This window comes from Lontra canadensis, unplaced genomic scaffold, assembly GCF_010015895.1.
Source record: "Lontra canadensis isolate GAN:19392208 unplaced genomic scaffold, GSC_riverotter_1.0 scaffold34, whole genome shotgun sequence".
Taxonomy (NCBI): domain Eukaryota; kingdom Metazoa; phylum Chordata; class Mammalia; order Carnivora; family Mustelidae; genus Lontra; species Lontra canadensis.
In genome coordinates, this window is record NW_022631028.1 from 9,775,827 (window position 1) to 9,792,582 (window position 16,756).

At 32.8% G+C, this 16,756-nt stretch overlaps 1 protein-coding gene across 2 annotated transcripts in view; it reads left to right on the plus strand.

The window, feature by feature from the left end:
• PPP4R2 (protein phosphatase 4 regulatory subunit 2) overlaps nt 1-15,017 on the plus strand; it is a 51,074-nt gene extending 36,057 nt beyond the window's left edge. For both annotated transcript variants that reach the window (XM_032867411.1, XM_032867412.1), the window contains exons 4-9: nt 8,416-8,509; nt 10,087-10,124; nt 11,225-11,299; nt 11,553-11,696; nt 12,361-12,650; nt 12,907-15,017. In XM_032867411.1, the coding sequence (XP_032723302.1) occupies nt 8,416-8,509; nt 10,087-10,124; nt 11,225-11,299; nt 11,553-11,696; nt 12,361-12,650; nt 12,907-13,226 (961 nt within the window). In that variant the 3' untranslated portion in view covers nt 13,227-15,017. The remainder of the gene's footprint in view (nt 1-8,415; nt 8,510-10,086; nt 10,125-11,224; nt 11,300-11,552; nt 11,697-12,360; nt 12,651-12,906) is intronic.
• The last annotated feature ends 1,739 nt before the right edge of the window (nt 15,018-16,756 follow it).

The following is a 16,756-nucleotide window of genomic DNA, read 5'->3' on the forward strand; positions in this document are numbered from 1 at the left end:
GTGTGTCATATTCTGTGTCATTTTAAGTATTTTTCTTTTTAGGACTTTGTAGGGTTTTCTTTATTGAAGGGAAGAAGTATTTTTGATGTTGAATTGTTCAGTATTTAGATTGATGTTAGCGATTTGGATACCAAATTTAATGAATTGTGGATATGTTAACCATGAATTCATATTTGAGATGGGTTTTATTTGAAGAGGTTTCATTTGTAAGTATTAGATAGCATAAACAGTCTCATTCTTTTCAGATATTTAAACACACAGGATTTGCAACAAGGTAGTGTAATTCAGTTAATCCTTTGTTATATATCATGTTTCCATGCTTTTAAGTTTTGAGTTTTGCTTAAAATAACACATTCTTAGACTTTGGCTTTAGGTATGTTGCTAAAGTGCTTTTTGGGGGTAGAATATATGGCTTTATCTTTGAGCTGCCTTTGGGGGTTCGGGATGGGAGGGACACTTATTTTGACTTTGTACCCTGTTGTACTTCTGTACACTCTACCGAAAATTATTTATCTGTATACACATACTGCTTTTGTCAATAATAGTATTTTTTAAAAGCACATACCCAGACAAGGCCACATGCTTTATATTAGAAATATGTTGCATAAGATTTAGTCTTGAACTAAATTATTCAATATAAGAATACTTCTTTGGGATATTTATAAATAGTACACAGATAGTACTTAGATGTTATAACTCATCTTTTCAATAAGTTATGGCTACCATTTAAAAATTAAGAGTCAAGGTAAAAGAGGTCATCACTTCTCCGCCTTTTGGCTAAGATCAAGTGCAAGGTAAAAGAGGTCATAATAGGCTACTGCTTTGTGAATGGTAAGCTAATATACTTGTGATTCTGAATTAGTAATACTATTTTCAGTTCTTTCAGAATTAAGATTGACTAGACAGATATGTGGACTAAATAAATCTAAATATTTATAATTAGTCTGTAAAGCAGGTAATTAACATACTTCTGAAAATGATTTAAATGGTCATTAAATGCATACCTAAGACACAATTGCTTTAAAAATATTTTTCATCTTTGACCAATAAGTATTTTGAACTTACATTGTTTTTAATTTGATTTTTCAAAATAGTTTATGAATCCTTTTTCCTAGTTAGGCGGGATCGAGGTCTTAATCAGTGATAAGTATTTTTCAGTTTTTAATTAACCTTGTTTGTCTTTGTTATATTGATATATTGAAACGTTATTTTTTTTAAATTTTATTTTTATGTATGAATATATATAAATTAATTGGTGTGTTAAAAATTTTGCTAAGAGTAGTGGCTCCAAGTAGCATTTTGGTCTTTTTCAGCCAGATTGAGGATTTGTCCTTCTTAGTATACCTTTACCACTCTTTATAATAGGTCACCTTTTAAGTTATAAAAATATTTGTTAAAATTTTTAAAAGATCCTTAAATGTCACAGGAGTAGTACATAAAGAAAAGAAAGTGGAATCATGTCTTATGCTAGTTGTATTTTCCTTTATGAAGAGCTTTGACATCTATCATTGCATTTATAGTGGTATCTTCTGTTCATCTGTGTATTTGAAATGACTGCATTATTTTTTATTATACAAACAAGTTTGCTTTATTTCTGTTGGTGGGTGTTTACTTTTGATTATTTAAGTAGTGCTTGTAGTGAGCATCCTTGTATGTACCTTCTTGTGTTGATGAATGTCACACATTGAATGTATGTGTAGATTGTTGCTTTTAATTTGTAGAAATGGAATTGTTAATGTCACAGTGTACACATACTTAAAATTTCTATTGAACTGTCAAGTTGACCTTGCAGAATGTGTATTATTTCATGTGTGTGTAAATGCAGATACTGTAATTCCTTAATGTGTGTTTGTGCAACGCATGCATGTGCACACAGATTTATGTGTCTTTGAGTGCAGGTGAAATTGAACATCTTATCAGGTTCTTATTAGCTCTTACAAATTGTGGTTTCATACCCTTTTTTGTTTTTCTTACTTTGGAGTGATTTTCTTATTGGTAAGTTTATTGTTTTTGCTTTTAATTAGTAAAAGCTCGGTTTTTAAATGCTTCATAGTATTTAGTCTTGAAAAAGATTATTCATTTTCTAAAATTATCTTAGTATATTGCCAACATTTAAATTTCCCCTCTTTGAAGTGGAAATTGTCCATTCACTTGTTGGGTTGATTTCTTGAACTGTAAGATTCTGAAAGACAGGGTTAACCGTCTTTTCCAAACAAGGCCTACAACAGTGAATGCCTGAACAGCAGGTTTTCAAACAGTACTGAGTAAACCAGTGAAAGGAATAAAAACATGTTTCTGTATTTGTATTTTATTTGTAGTAGCTCATTCCTGCTGTACACAAAGAGGCACTTCAAGGGGTAGAAAGAAATGTGATTTACATTTTTAGTAGTTTTTTTAAAAGATACTTATGTGTCGACTCTAAATTACTGAGTTTAAGAATAATGAATATAAATTAACTGTGTCTTTGCTTCTCCTTTGTTAGTGTTGTTAGAGCTTTCTAAAATAAGCAGTAAGTTTAAGGTACTGAGTGGTTGACTAAAGTAGTGTGGTTTACGTGTTTAAGAGCAGGTCTGGAAAAAGTACATAACCATTTGATACCTAAAGATCTTTTTTGTCACATCATCTTTCTAAGGCAGGTACAGTTGGCTACAGCTGAAGAGCACTTTCCATCTTTTGGCATGATAGTCTTTCTGAATATTGAATTTCTTCTCTAAGGTACTTTAATGTACATGATTGACCAGATTTTTCTTAGTGATAAAAGCTTTCACATTGTTGGGTTTTTTTAATTTTTAATTTTTATTAACATACAATGTATTCTACATTATTGTTTTATATGTGTGTTGCTTACACACAGATAGCGCTTGAAGGTTTCTGCACCTGAGAGTGTGCCTCTTCATACTTTTTTAAAAGGTCATGTATGAGATTTTTGTTTTCTTAAATCTGGGTCATAGATTTAAAGCATAATCCTATTTTGATTTTGTATTGTTTGCTTTACAGTTAGCTTGAGGTTATTCAGGGATGAGAGAATAGGTTCTAGCTATTTGTTACTTTGTTCTCTTACTTCCTTTGACCTATTTTATTGCTGCTTCCAGAATTCTCTTCAGTTGTTTAGGAGAAATAGAGTTTTTGTGTCAGTATTTGTTGAACATATTAAATCTTTTAGCTAAATGTGTTTATTTCCATTTTCTTCACTGTCTTTCACTTAGCATAACTAGTTGAGAATTGGAATTATTTAGTAGCCTTCCCTCCTCCTACCTCACCTTACCTTGTCCTTTGATCATATGGTTTGATTTGATGTTCGAATAAAATGTTTTAAATACATACAGCAAAAGTCCAGATTTTTTTCTTGACATTTTTGATTTTATGCCAGAACAAGGACAATGCAGACTACTGTAGGCACTATAAGAGATTTTTAACTTGAATGAAAGTGTTGACAGTTGCTACATACTTATTTTGGGATGGGGAGTGGTATAGATACTAGTTTATAATTACTTAGCATTATTTAAAGAGGCTACTTCTTCATTTTATTAATTGTTTGTACTTGTCATTTTACATTGATGTTTTCAGTAAATCTCAATTTCTGACATTTGATTTGAGGTAGAAAATATATACATAACAATATTTAAGTATGTGTATATTTGTACAAATGTAAAGCCTGAGTACTGATAGAGATATTGCGTAGATACTAAGATAAAGATAACATCAGTGATATTTCTGACTTTTGTAGGACTTAAGAGTACACAAAACAGGGGTGCCTGGGTAGCTCAGTTGGTTGAGCAGCTGCCTTCAGCTCAGGTCATGATCCCCGACTTCCAGGATCGAGTCCCGCATCGGGCTCCCAGCTCCTTGGGGAGTCTGCTTCTCCCTCTGACCTTCTTCTCTCTCATGCTCTCTCTCACTCATTCTCCCTCAAATAAATAAATAAATAAAATCTTAAAAAAAAAAAAAAAGAGTACACAAAACTGAACCTGTTTGTTCAGCCTTAGATAACAGAGATAGATATATATAGATATTTTATTTTATTTTATTAGTGGTAACTGAGATACAGTTAAGCTAATTTTTACCTGAATAGTTCAGGTCAGATTTAAGTGATTTTGTTAACTAAGGCATAGTACAAATGTAGCCATTCATAGAAAATAAGGACATAGTAAAAATGACCTCTTTATGCGTAAAACTGAAGTTGAGCTGGCTGTTTTAATATTTTTCATAAAAGGAGGTCTGATTTTGTGGTTATCTCTTAGTTTTTATACTCATACGGCCTCTGTGTTATATTTTATATTCCTCTCTTTTTCATGAGGAAAGTTGCTTGCATTGGAAAGGAATAACGTAATCAGTTATCTGATTTTATTTTAAATTCTGAATTAAGTGCACATTTTTCTTCTCTGAATGTCTTCTTTCCAACTGAATACCTGTATACATTCAGAATGTTTGTATACATTGGTATACATTCAGAATATTTACATTTTAATGATGAAACATTAAATAGACTAAGATAAATTTTAGTCATACTGTAATCTCAGCTTAAAATATAAGATAGGAAATTCTTCCTTGAGGTGTTGGCCTTATTGTCTAAAATTTCTTTCTATTAAAAGTAGCATTGGATTGCTAATTCATGGTTTGATGTCTTTCCCTGATATTCAGCCCCTTTCATGATACTGAATTCTCATTAAGACTTACGCATGTTAAAGGGTTGGGCATACAGAGGGATAGAGAATCTCAAACAGGCTCCACACCCGGTTCAGAACTTGATCCCAGGCTCTATCTCATGACCCTGAAATCTTGACCTGAGCTGAAATCAAGAGTTGCTGCTTAACTCACTGAGCCACTCAGGAGCCCTGATACTTTTTTTTAATTCAGTGAATGGGAACAATTGCAGTCAAATTCCGATACTATAACTAATGTAAAACGTGTTAGTTGCTCTCCATGGAATTTAAAGGAGTATTTTAAAAGATAGAGATAAACTTTTGGTTTGTTCCTCTATAGTTGGTCTTTGGGGTGTTTGTGCTTTCTGCAGCCTTCATTAATTAGTGGGTTAAGATCAGGATGATGATAGGAACTAAGATTTAATGAATACCTTATAAAATATTTCAGGCACTGTTAAATGGTTTATATACTTTATATTTTATTTAGTCTTCATGATAATCAGTAGTGAGAAGTATACGTTCAGAATCCCTGTTTCCTAGATATGGACATGAAACTTTAAGAGAGATAAATTCAACTTGGACACAGTCTCTCAGTGGGCTAGTGAGTATGCCTTTTTATCCACACTACCTTATAATTTGTACATCAAAAGTAGACTGGACGTCAGTGTTCTATAGTGTTTCTGGGTGATACCATTTGAAAGGACTTGTCACTTTTGGATCCTTTACTTGATGTGGGGTTTTTTCCCTCCCAAGTTTTAGTGGATTTCGTGGACACACTTTTTTTTTTTTTTTTTTTTTTTTTAAGTTGAAAAGTTGAAAATGCTAGCTAGTCCTGTTCCATGTTTCCCCCCACCCAGTTCTTTATGTAATCTTAGTTTTTATCTTAGGATGGCAGGGAAATAAGTAATATATTGCAGAGTAAACAATCTGTTCTATTTGAAATAACCCCAAATGTTTTTCTATTAAATAATTTTATAGTATATTGTTCCAGTGAATATCCTTACCCATTTCCCCAAATTTAGGGATTCTGGTTCAGAATCCCTAAATTTGGGGAAATCTGGTTTTTGCTTTTTTCTTCTTGGCACGTAAGGTCTTAACTTAGTGATTTTTATTGGAAAAAGTTATAATATTTTCAGGAGTTACAAAAAACTGTTTAGTATGCTGTATCTAAAGAGTAATAGCAAACCTTGCACAAATTTTTTGTACCAACCATTGATTTTGGATTTGGTTATCTGGTTTATTCTTACACCTCCTTTTAAAGATCTAACATAGATTAAGTGTTCTCAGGTTCAGACTTACCTCCTTGGCATACAATTTATTCTGTTTTGAGAACACTGTACAAAATTTTATTGACATTTATTGTAGTTATTTACATGCTCTGATTTTAGCTTGTGGTAGGCTTTCATATTACTTAAAAGGTTAAAAATTACAACTGTAAAGAGACCGTCAGTGCATTTGGCAAGATTATATTAATGTTTCCAAAGGATACTTTTATTTACAAGTAATACTTGTATTTTAGCCTGCTTATGCAAGGGGGTGGGTATTATATGACATTTTAGTGCCATCTATTGGACACTTCGTAAAATACCTTCAGAAGCTCTTGAAAGCTCTTGAAAGTGTCTAAGGAATAAACATGTTTTATCATAGGCTTTTATTGCTGACAGTGCTGTGCAAACATAATACCTTTTTCTCCCTAAAAGCAGTATTATTTATCAATACATGCATTGTTAATAATAGGCTACACTTTTACTTGTCTTCCTGAAGAAAATTAGCCAAAACATGTAAACATTGTTAAACAGACAATTTAAAGATACTTATGTTTTAAAGCCATTTTTAACTTAAGAGAAGATACTGGTTTTTGGTATTGAAAGAAATTTAGTTGGAGGAAAAAACATAGATAATATCTGTTGAAATATTTGTCGGTTAAGTATCATTTGAATATTCTTAACAGTGGGTGCTATTTTATTTTTTAATAATGTAGACACTTCTGATTGTATCACTGTGAGTTAATTAATGAGGGGATAACATAGATAGGTGGAGTTTGTGTGTTTAAGGTTTGGAAAGTAATGAATTTGAAGAAGGGGCTGAGGTGCTGTTATACCATTAATACTCAGAAATCCATGGTGGTACTGCTTTTCAGATACGTATGTGTACAAATAACTTGCATATTGAACCTAATATAAAGGAGGAGATCCTGCCCTTGAGCTTCAGGAAAGACATTTTGTAAAGTCATGTTATTTATTATGTATGTAGCTTGGGAAAATGTTTCCCTGAATTTTTCAATGCAGTTAACAGTTCCGTGTATTAGCTATAGGTTTTCACTTCTGTGGTGTCTTTATAGGAATGAATAAAACAGACCAGTAAACTGTTTCATTATTAGTAACGTTGTTGGTATGCTTTGTTTCCTTTTTCCATTTCAAAGATTCTTCGTTTTGACTGTGTGTGTACTCCAGTCTGACCATATTTTCAAAAGCAAGAAACCGTATTCTTTCTCAGAAACCCAAAGGGATTTTCTTTAGCAGTCATGGTGAACGTCAGAGTTCTGTAACTTCTAGTTGCTTCTGAGTATTTGTGATATCAGACACACATTTAGTTAGCTCTCAGTCTCTTGTTGACAGAATGATAGTTTCTGATTTTTAGGTTTTGATCCTACTTGAGAAAATATAGATTCTTGGGCTCTCCTAAGTAAAATGATTGTTTTCATATGAATAACATACACTTTACGCCTTTACAAAATTTGTTATAAACCTTATACTGGCTTTTTATAAGAACATAAGAATAATATTGATGCTAAGGATATGAGGACTAAATATGGTCTGTCCCATTAAAAAATAAACAAGATTTTAAGTATGTTTGGAATAATGGAGGGGATGATGAGGGATTTGAAGTTAGAGACACTGGGTTTGAGTCTTGGCACTATTATGTACTAGCTGCTTTCCTTTGTGGGAGAGTATTATATCAAAATTCCTATACATAGTAAAGAACTTTGTGAATATTAACTCTTAATTTGAGGTTTTGTAATTCTCTTTATAAGGAAAGTAAATAGATTTGAATGGCATATAATGAAGTCTGAAGTTTACGCTGTACTTTTTAGCTGTTTGTCCTATCTAATGCTTTTAGGTTGGCTGTACAGACTGTAATTCTGAGGAATGCTGAAGTGTGTGAGATAAATTTTTAAATATTTATAATAGATTTTAGTTCCAACTTATATCAGTTTTGTATTTGATATGATCAAGTGAAAACTTAATTATGGTAAGGCACTTACCAAAATATTGATTGTATTTGTATGTATTTTATATCTTATGAATCATAGATTATGTGTAAAACTAACTGTGGAGCAGAAGTCTATCATACATCTTCATTGGAATCATTTGCCTTGTTCTGTCTGATACTACATTTGTAGTTTTATTTGGAGACACTGTAAAGAAACTTTTATGTGCAAAGGAATGCTTGAGGGAAAATTCCTGTACTTAATAAACTGTAACTTGATTATTATTTGTGTTGCCTCTCTTGTAAACTTTAATCATATTCAGAATGTCAAAAATATGTTTCTCCATTAATTTTGAAACTTATAAATTTTGTGTGTTCTTTTTTAAATTGCGTTTTAAGGCCAGGGATTTTCTGGTTAAAGAGATAGATATGCTTTTTTCATCTCCCTATTATCGCTTAATACATGGGTAACTAGATAAATCTTTAAATAGTAAGAGTAATAATGTTTCTGATTCTCTTGATAATTAATGACCTCAAACTATAAAATTATATTCTTTTACAGTATCCCTTTTACTATTCAGCGACTATGTGAATTGCTAACAGATCCAAGGAGAAACTATACAGGAACAGACAAATTTCTCAGAGGAGTAGAGAAGGTATTTATCTTAATCATTGGGATTATATTAAACTTTATTTCAGAAGAGAGCACTGAGTTAGTTCTGTTTCAGGAACCTTTTCTTCCAATAGATTTCCTGAAACATACCTGAAGTTTTTTTCCCAAATTGTTTTCCTAATTTGGGAAAAACTAAGTTTTGGAGCAAGATTTAATAGAAGGGACACAGAGGGAGGACTTGTTGATCAGCGAAGTTTGGGGAATGCCGCTTACTGTCTCTTCAAAATTCCTAGTACACATTAGCATCAAAGGCTCTCCAAAGTTCTGGAATTGATATTTTAACTTTAGCTGTGTTTTGCACACTTGTTACCCATGGAATTCATTTCTTCATTTCTGGACTTCAGAGGTGCACAACTTTGGAAAATCTGATGAAAAATTTGACTTAGATATTGAGGAAGATGTAGATCAGACTTAAGAATGAAGAAGTGTTGTTTTTTGCCGGTAAGGGATGTTAGTTGTAAGAGAAGGGCATACTGGATCTAGGAAACAAGGTGATGAACAAAGACATCCAGGTGTTTGAGGGAATAATAAGTAGGAAATGGGCTTGTTTGAAGTGAAGAACCAATGAGAGCGCCCTGTGAGAACCAAGATTGGACCAGTCTGTTGATAATTCCCTCTGATTGATCCTAAAACATTGTCCAGTGTTCATTTTGTGGTTATAATTCAGATTCAGTTTATTCACCCTTGGAGCAGGAATCTAAAACCGTTACTTAATGTTTACAACAGATCTTAGGGCCTTACTGGATTAATTTGTTTTGTTGTGTTTCCATGCCCTTGATTTAATGAGATTTCTGAAGGGCAGGAAAGTGAGATGATTCATCAGTACTTACTTTCAGCTTATTGGACTTTTAATAATTAGATTTTGGCAATCTTTGAATGAAGAGGCAATCAAAAGTAGTCATACCAGGAGTGGTCCTGTCACCAAATCAGGGCTGCAGTGTTTCGTATTTGGGTGACCATGGACCAGTTACATAACCTCAGTCTCAGTTTCTGATCTGTGAAATATGGTTAATAGGACTGCAGAAGTGCTGCTGAAAAGCACTTCCTGTGGGTCGTACTACACTTTTAATGAATATTGACTATAGGAAAGTCAGTATTACTGGGAAGATTATATTATTAAAAAGTCTGAAGCTCTTTTTTTGGATGTCTGATACTACTACACAAACTTTTGATTGTGTACTGCTTTTTAAGAACATTCATTATACATGGCCTGAATACTTCAGTCTCTAAGTATCTTGGCATGATTTCTATCTAAAATAAGACTGTGGTTCCACTGTATTAAATTTGATACATATCAGGGCCCCAAAGTAGCTCCGGTAGAATTAAAATAATACTGGCAGAAGGAGCAAATGGTTTAGTAGGTTATTAGATTTAGTGTGTTAATTGTTTTAGTTTCTCTTGTTTGATTAAAAGTTTTTACTTTTCACCGTTTATTTTCTTGTATTAGTAAAATTGGATAGACGGGGTGCCAGGGTGATTCTGAGAGCTTAAAAACAAATGGTTAACCTTTATGTCGTAGTGCTTTTCTGCATATTAAAGCATCAATTTTTGTTGTTGCAGAATGTGATGGTTGTTAGCTGTGTTTATCCTTCTTCAGAGTAAGTAAAGAAATTTTTAAAAATTTCTGTATGTACTGATTATATCATTTCTAATATTTTCTAATATATAAGTATTTAAATTAGGTCACATTAATTTTATATGGAAATGATGCAGGAAAATATTTATAAATACTTGTGAACCTACCACCCAGTCCCTCAAGTAGAGTATTACCAATGATATCTGTATGTTTTTCTAGTAAAGAAATTCACAGGTTTGGATTAAAGTGATTGGTGATTTACTGTAATCTTAAGATTTGTGGATTTATGTAGTGTCATGGTACTCAGGGCCCTGAGATCCCATCCTAGATACCTTGCCATGGCATGTCTGGGGGATAACTCCTAGGTTTGGAGTAGTTCCTTGATGACTTTCCTCCTCACGATGGAAAAGTATTTCCAGTTGTCAAGATTTATATAGCAAATTAATGTGTTGGTTTAAGACAGTCCTTGGCACTATTAATGTTTTGTTACGGTTGTTTGTCCTGGGAATTAAAGTGGGGTTAGCACTGTCCTAGGCTTCTGCCTACTGGATGCTAATAATGCCCCTTTTTCCCTGAAAAATGTCTTCAGACATTGCCAAAAGTCCACTGGGATTGTGGGGTCCATGAAGGGGAATTGAGAGGAGAATGATGTCTTCTGTTAAGAAACACTGGATTTAGGGCACCTGGGTGGCCCAGTTGATTGAGCGACTGCCTTAGGCTCAGGTCATGATCCCGGAGTTGTGGGATCAAGTCCCGCATCAGGCTCCCAGCTCCATGGGGACTATGCTTCTCCCTCTGACCCTCTCGTATCTCATGTGCACGTGCTTTCTTTCTCTCTTTCAAATAAATAAAGAAAAACTTTTAAAAAGAAAAAAAGGCACTGGATTTATAAAAATGTCTGTGATTTTATAGACGATAACGTTGTTTTTAGAACTCTAGCAAGAATATACCTCTGTTAAATGAGATATTAAGGTAATCCTGTAGTTAATGCTATTTCTTAAAGAATTCTGTTCGTTATGTTCTGTGACTGTGAGATTGTACAAAAGATCCTTTAGGCCTGTGGCTCTTATCAAAATTAAAGAACTAAAGGGTCTATAATAATGTTTTTTCCTTTTCTCATAGGAAAAATAATTCTAATAGTTTAAATCGAATGAATGGTGTTATGTTTCCTGGAAATTCACCAAGTTATACTGAACGGTGAGATTATTGATTTTAATATCCAGAGAGATTGTATATTCCTAATTTTGAGAAGCAGGTTCAATATATTTTCTTAAATAAAATTGGGCATTTTATGGAAGCCATAGAATATACTGAACAATTAATTTGGTAACCCTGAAATCTTGAAAGTCAATGTTAGAGTAAATACTTCTGTGATGTGTTCATATAAGCAAACCTTGGGAGGGTGACTTCTTACCAAAATGAGAAAATGATGTTCTTTATCTTATCCTAGGTCTAATATAAATGGGCCTGGAACACCCAGGCCACTTAATCGACCAAAGGTTTCTTTGTCAGTCCCCATGACAACAAATGGCTTGCCTGAGAGCGCAGACAGCAAAGAGTCAAACTTACAGCAAAATGAGGACAAAAATCACAGGTTTGTATGCGATTTATATTTAAAAGCAAAATGTTTTCAAAATAGGTTGGCATTTATCCTTTCAGCACTCTTTATCTACTGTATGCTATTGTTTTGAGAGACACAGCAAGGTTTTATTGTGGTCTATGGCTTCTGGACTTTTTCAGCAATAGCACATGTTGAAGATAGTCCTAGAGAAGCTTAAAACTGCTAATTTGTAATAGCATCTTAAGAAAGTAAAGTGATTATAATGCTTTCTATTTCTTGTTTTTGAAAGTAACCTGAAAAGAGAAAAGATTTATCAGAGCTGAAGATTTTTAGTTATTTCTCATTGTAGATCATTAAAGGAAAGCTTTTATATATATCCCAAAGCAGACTAAACAGGTGAGAGGTCTTAATGAGTATGTCCATCTGGAAGACTTGTAGTTCTCTTATGGAAAGGCATTTAAGTTACTGGGAAATTGAACAGAAATATCATATAACTTGTTGACTAGTTCTAGTGGGAAATATTTGTGACACAGTTGAGGTTCCCTTGAAATTATTCTCATGTTTCTCTTTGTTCAGATGTTATAATTTAACTTTGACACTGAAATGCAATTTTAAAAAATTATTAGACCTTAAAAATGAGAATGTGGAAGATGAAGAAAACAGTCTTATTAATGACACTTTAAAAAAACATTTACAGTGACTCTGTGACATCTGAATCAGAAGGTTCTTCAGTGAGCCCTATAAAAAATAAACATCCTGATGAAGATGGTGTGGAGGCCGAGGGGCATGAGGTAAAAAGACTCCGGTTTGACAAAGAAAGCGAAGTCAGAGAGACAGCCAGTCAAACATCTTCCAGTGAAATTGCTTCGGTTATGGTAGAAGAAACAGAAGCATCGTCGTCATCTCAGGATAAAGACAAGGAAAGTAGTTGTACCAGGCAGCACTGTACAGAAGAGGATGAAGAAGAGGATGAAGAGGAAGAAGAAGGTATTTAGAGACCATCTGTAAAAGGGTGGAGTAAGGAGATCCTCAAATTCTTGTACTTCATTTTGCCTGAAAGAATTTAACATAATGGAGCTCCTTGTAATGCTGTTGTTGTTGGGCTTTCCTCCCACCTGTATGTATTTGCTGCTGAGTTTCAGGGGATATGATTTGAACTGTAGAATATCAGAATTCATGAAACTTAACTGTGGAGGTATTTTGAAAATAAAATTTAACTACAACAACATTTGCTTATTTTTAGAGTCTTTTATGACATCAAGAGAAATGATCCCAGAAAGAAAAAATCAAGAAAAAGAATCTGATGATGCCTTAACTGTGAATGAAGAGACTTCTGAGGAAAATAATCAGATGGAGGAATCTGATCTGACTCAAGCTGAGAAAGATTTACATTCTGAAGGTAGTGCAAATACAGGCCGCGTAAGTAGTGGTTCTGATTGCCATGAGACAGAAGAATTAGTAGGATCCAACTCCAGTAAAACTGGAGAGATTCTCTCAGAGTCATCCATGGAAAATGAGGACGAAACCACAGAAGTCACAGATGAACCAATGGAACAAGACTAACTATTGAGAAACATGTAGATGCAGTATTTTACATACAGTTCTGGTTTTACACTGTATAAAACTTTTATGTAATAAAGTGGACCTTTAGTTTTACAAGAGAAGCAGGTTGTAAAATAAAGTACTTTATGGGATAAATCCTGAAAGAGTTGTACATGTAAGAACTGTGAATATCAGCTCCTCTGGGTCCTGCGTACCGCTGACTTTTTTTTTTTTTTTTTTCCTTCTCCTGGTCTTGTCAAATCAGTGGTTTGTGTATAGATTTTTTTTTTTTAAAGAATTAAAGTTTTTAAACTGGAAGGTAATAATTATAATTTTGAAAACTTTTTGGAGATTATCACATTTAGTTTATACATATGCAAGAAATCTTTTTGTCTTGTCTCTTTCTGACAACTCTAGCAGTTTTCATATTTTGGTCATAGTTTCAACATTTTAACATGTGAATTATAGGGTTTCATGCTGGCTTCCAGATTTTATTGTTTGACTATGTACAATGGAACTTTAAGTCATATATACATATATATATATATATTATTCTAAGGGGGGAAATGTTCTATTTTTCTGTTTCTATAAGAGATGAATACAGTGAATACTTTTTCTATTGGTAATGATTGAGTTCACCTCTTTCAGAAGACAGTTTCAGTTTCTCTTCTGAGTAATTCAAATAAAATCTGGCCCTTGTGAAACCCTGGAAATAAGTCTGTTGAAATACCAGGTTAAACACATTCCAAGAGATCTGCTCTAACTAAAATTCTTTTGTATACTTCTGAGGTGCCTGAGAAAAAGACTTCATTATTTATGAGAAAATATGCTTTATCTTGGAAACTGTGTTCAAACATTAGCTTACTATTTTGTAGAATGAATGCTGACATGAGACCATCTCAGAAGAACCCGGCAGGTTCCTTGACCTTTTGCTTGCTTTTCTGAACATTGTGAATATTACACATTTCTTTCTAAATTATTCTAGAGTATGCAAATGTCAATGGTATGAAACCCCACTGTACTGGAAGAATTAATATATTACTATAGTAATGTACTGGAGCTAAATGACTGAAGCTTTAGGGGTGCATAGAAACCACCATAATTTGTATGACATTTTGAAGTGAATTAAATATTTTTGAACATGCTTCTTCGACAGCCAGTGTTATATTTTTCAGATTAACACAAAGCACAATGATTACTCTAAACTCAATATTTTCAAATTCACATATTTAAAAGTCATGCAAGCTGCAACTTCCCTGTCAAAATTACTGGCTGCCAAATTTATACCTGTTTCTTCAGCTGTACCTTTTGATATTTAGAATTTTTAAATTTCTGTAAAGTAGATTTTGTAGAATGTAATGTGTTCACTGCCTTTGTGAAGCGGTATATAATTGTATAATTTCTGTGTGTAAACTGAATGCTTGGGCTTTCAATACAGTATTCATATAAAGCAATAAATATTAATGTTATGAAATATTCGAGTACATTTTTATCAAAATACAAAAGAATCCCTTTTTTAGTTTCAGATACCTGAAGTACACAGATGAACTTATAAAACTGATGCAAACAATATCTGACACTGTATCATAATCTTTGGGGTGATGTGGGTGGCGACCACAACTTTTGCATTTTGACTACTTAAATTGCTATGACTAAAATTACCAAATGATTTGGCTCCGTTTATGTTTATAGGATAAATATACTACTGACTGACTTGACTGTCAGGTTCACAGCAGCTTGATGATATATTTAAGAATATGTCTAGTAGATAAAATAAAAATTGAATATTGATTTACTGTACCCAGGAGGGGATAAAAAATCACACATTGTAAATTTTAAAAAATTTTTTTGCAAAAATGTTGAAGCCAATTTTAAATGTGACATTCATTTGTAGTGACCTATTGACCTATTATTTTGTTGAGGGATATTTTGCCAATGAGAACAGATTTTAAACATTTTAATTTTAGAAATTTTGAAATTTTCTTTAGGATATTTATGAAATTATTGTCAATAAACGTATTCTTTAAGATCCTGTGACCTTTTGATATTTTTTGTTTTAATTGTGCCATGGACCATTTGTAAACAAATCAATTTACTTTTGTTGGTTTTAAGTTGAAGATTTAGCGTCATGACTTTGAGGTCTGTGGTTTTATTTGTAAACTTGCAATTGCTATTTTTGCAAGGGCAAATGTATTTCTTTATTAAATAAAGTACAATAATGGTGAATGTACCAAAATGCCATCACTTAACTCTATGAGAGATCTGCATTTTAATCTATAGTTTAATAGTTTTAATATTTATTAGATATTCATATGTTGATCATAGATCAAACTTGTTGCTGTTCATACAGATAATTGTAGAATGCTCACGGAATATCTCCTTTAGGATAGGTGGAATACTTCTGTAGTTAAACTGGGAAACCTTGTTCAGCTGGTTTAAGATACTGATGCCCATTTGGAAGTAGTTTTCCGCAAGTATGCATAGGTGCACTTACACAGACTTTGCTTAAATGAAAATGTCAGTTGTAATAGTAACTGATTCGGATGTGAATTTTTTAAAGGCTGATTTTAGGCACATTTTCTTACATCAGCAAAGTCATATTAAAGATCTAAATGAAGAAGCAAGACCTCAGTGATTAAAAATGTTATTTTCCCCTTTTTTGGCCTTGAGCAGATTGTTTACCTATTAGAATCTAGACTCTGAACCCAACATGTAAAAACTTGAAATGCTGATGAGGATAGAGAATAATATGTAATGTGTTTTTAGCACTTTCCCCTTTTAAAAAAGTAAAAATAACCTAGTACATTTTAAAAATTACATCTTTTCAGTTCTGAAAATGTAGCAGAACAGAAATAAGTGGTGGAAAATGTCATATTTTAAATGTTGATTATTAAATAAATTTAATCCAGTTAGGGTTTATTGTAACTACACCTTTCAACAATGTGGACAGAGCAGTGGAATTCCCCGTCAGAGAGCTATAACCCTTTGGCTTGGAAAGGCGTTCCAGAAATCCTGCGCCAGAAGGTGTAGCCTGTTAAAGCATGGAGGTTCAGAGTACTTTGTTTTGCTGGTGTAGATAGGCATGTATTTATGCATTTTTGCATTTGTAAAATCAGTAATTTTTCAAATAATGTAAATGTAATATACTAGTTTACTTATAAAGGTACTGGGCAGAATCTATAGCTGCTACAATGTTTATGAGAAATGTAACGTGATAAGGATGAAAATGCAACTTGTAGAACCAAAGGAAATAAAAATTTTGGATAGTGTTTCAAGTTGTCTTCTGAACAGGAGTTTCTTAATTACATTGGTTTTGATCAAATGAAGCTCAGTTCTCTTGAGATTTGTGCTAATCATAAAATGGATGAATGCAAAAACACCTTGTAATTTTATGTGGAATTATTATAATTAGGTTTATTGGATTATTGGCCTAATAAGAATGCTAGTATGTATTGGTTAGGATACATCTAATATTTCACATTTAAAAAATAATCCGTACACTTCAGAATTTTCTTTTATTTCAATTTGGAGCCTAGATTACTTTGCCAAAT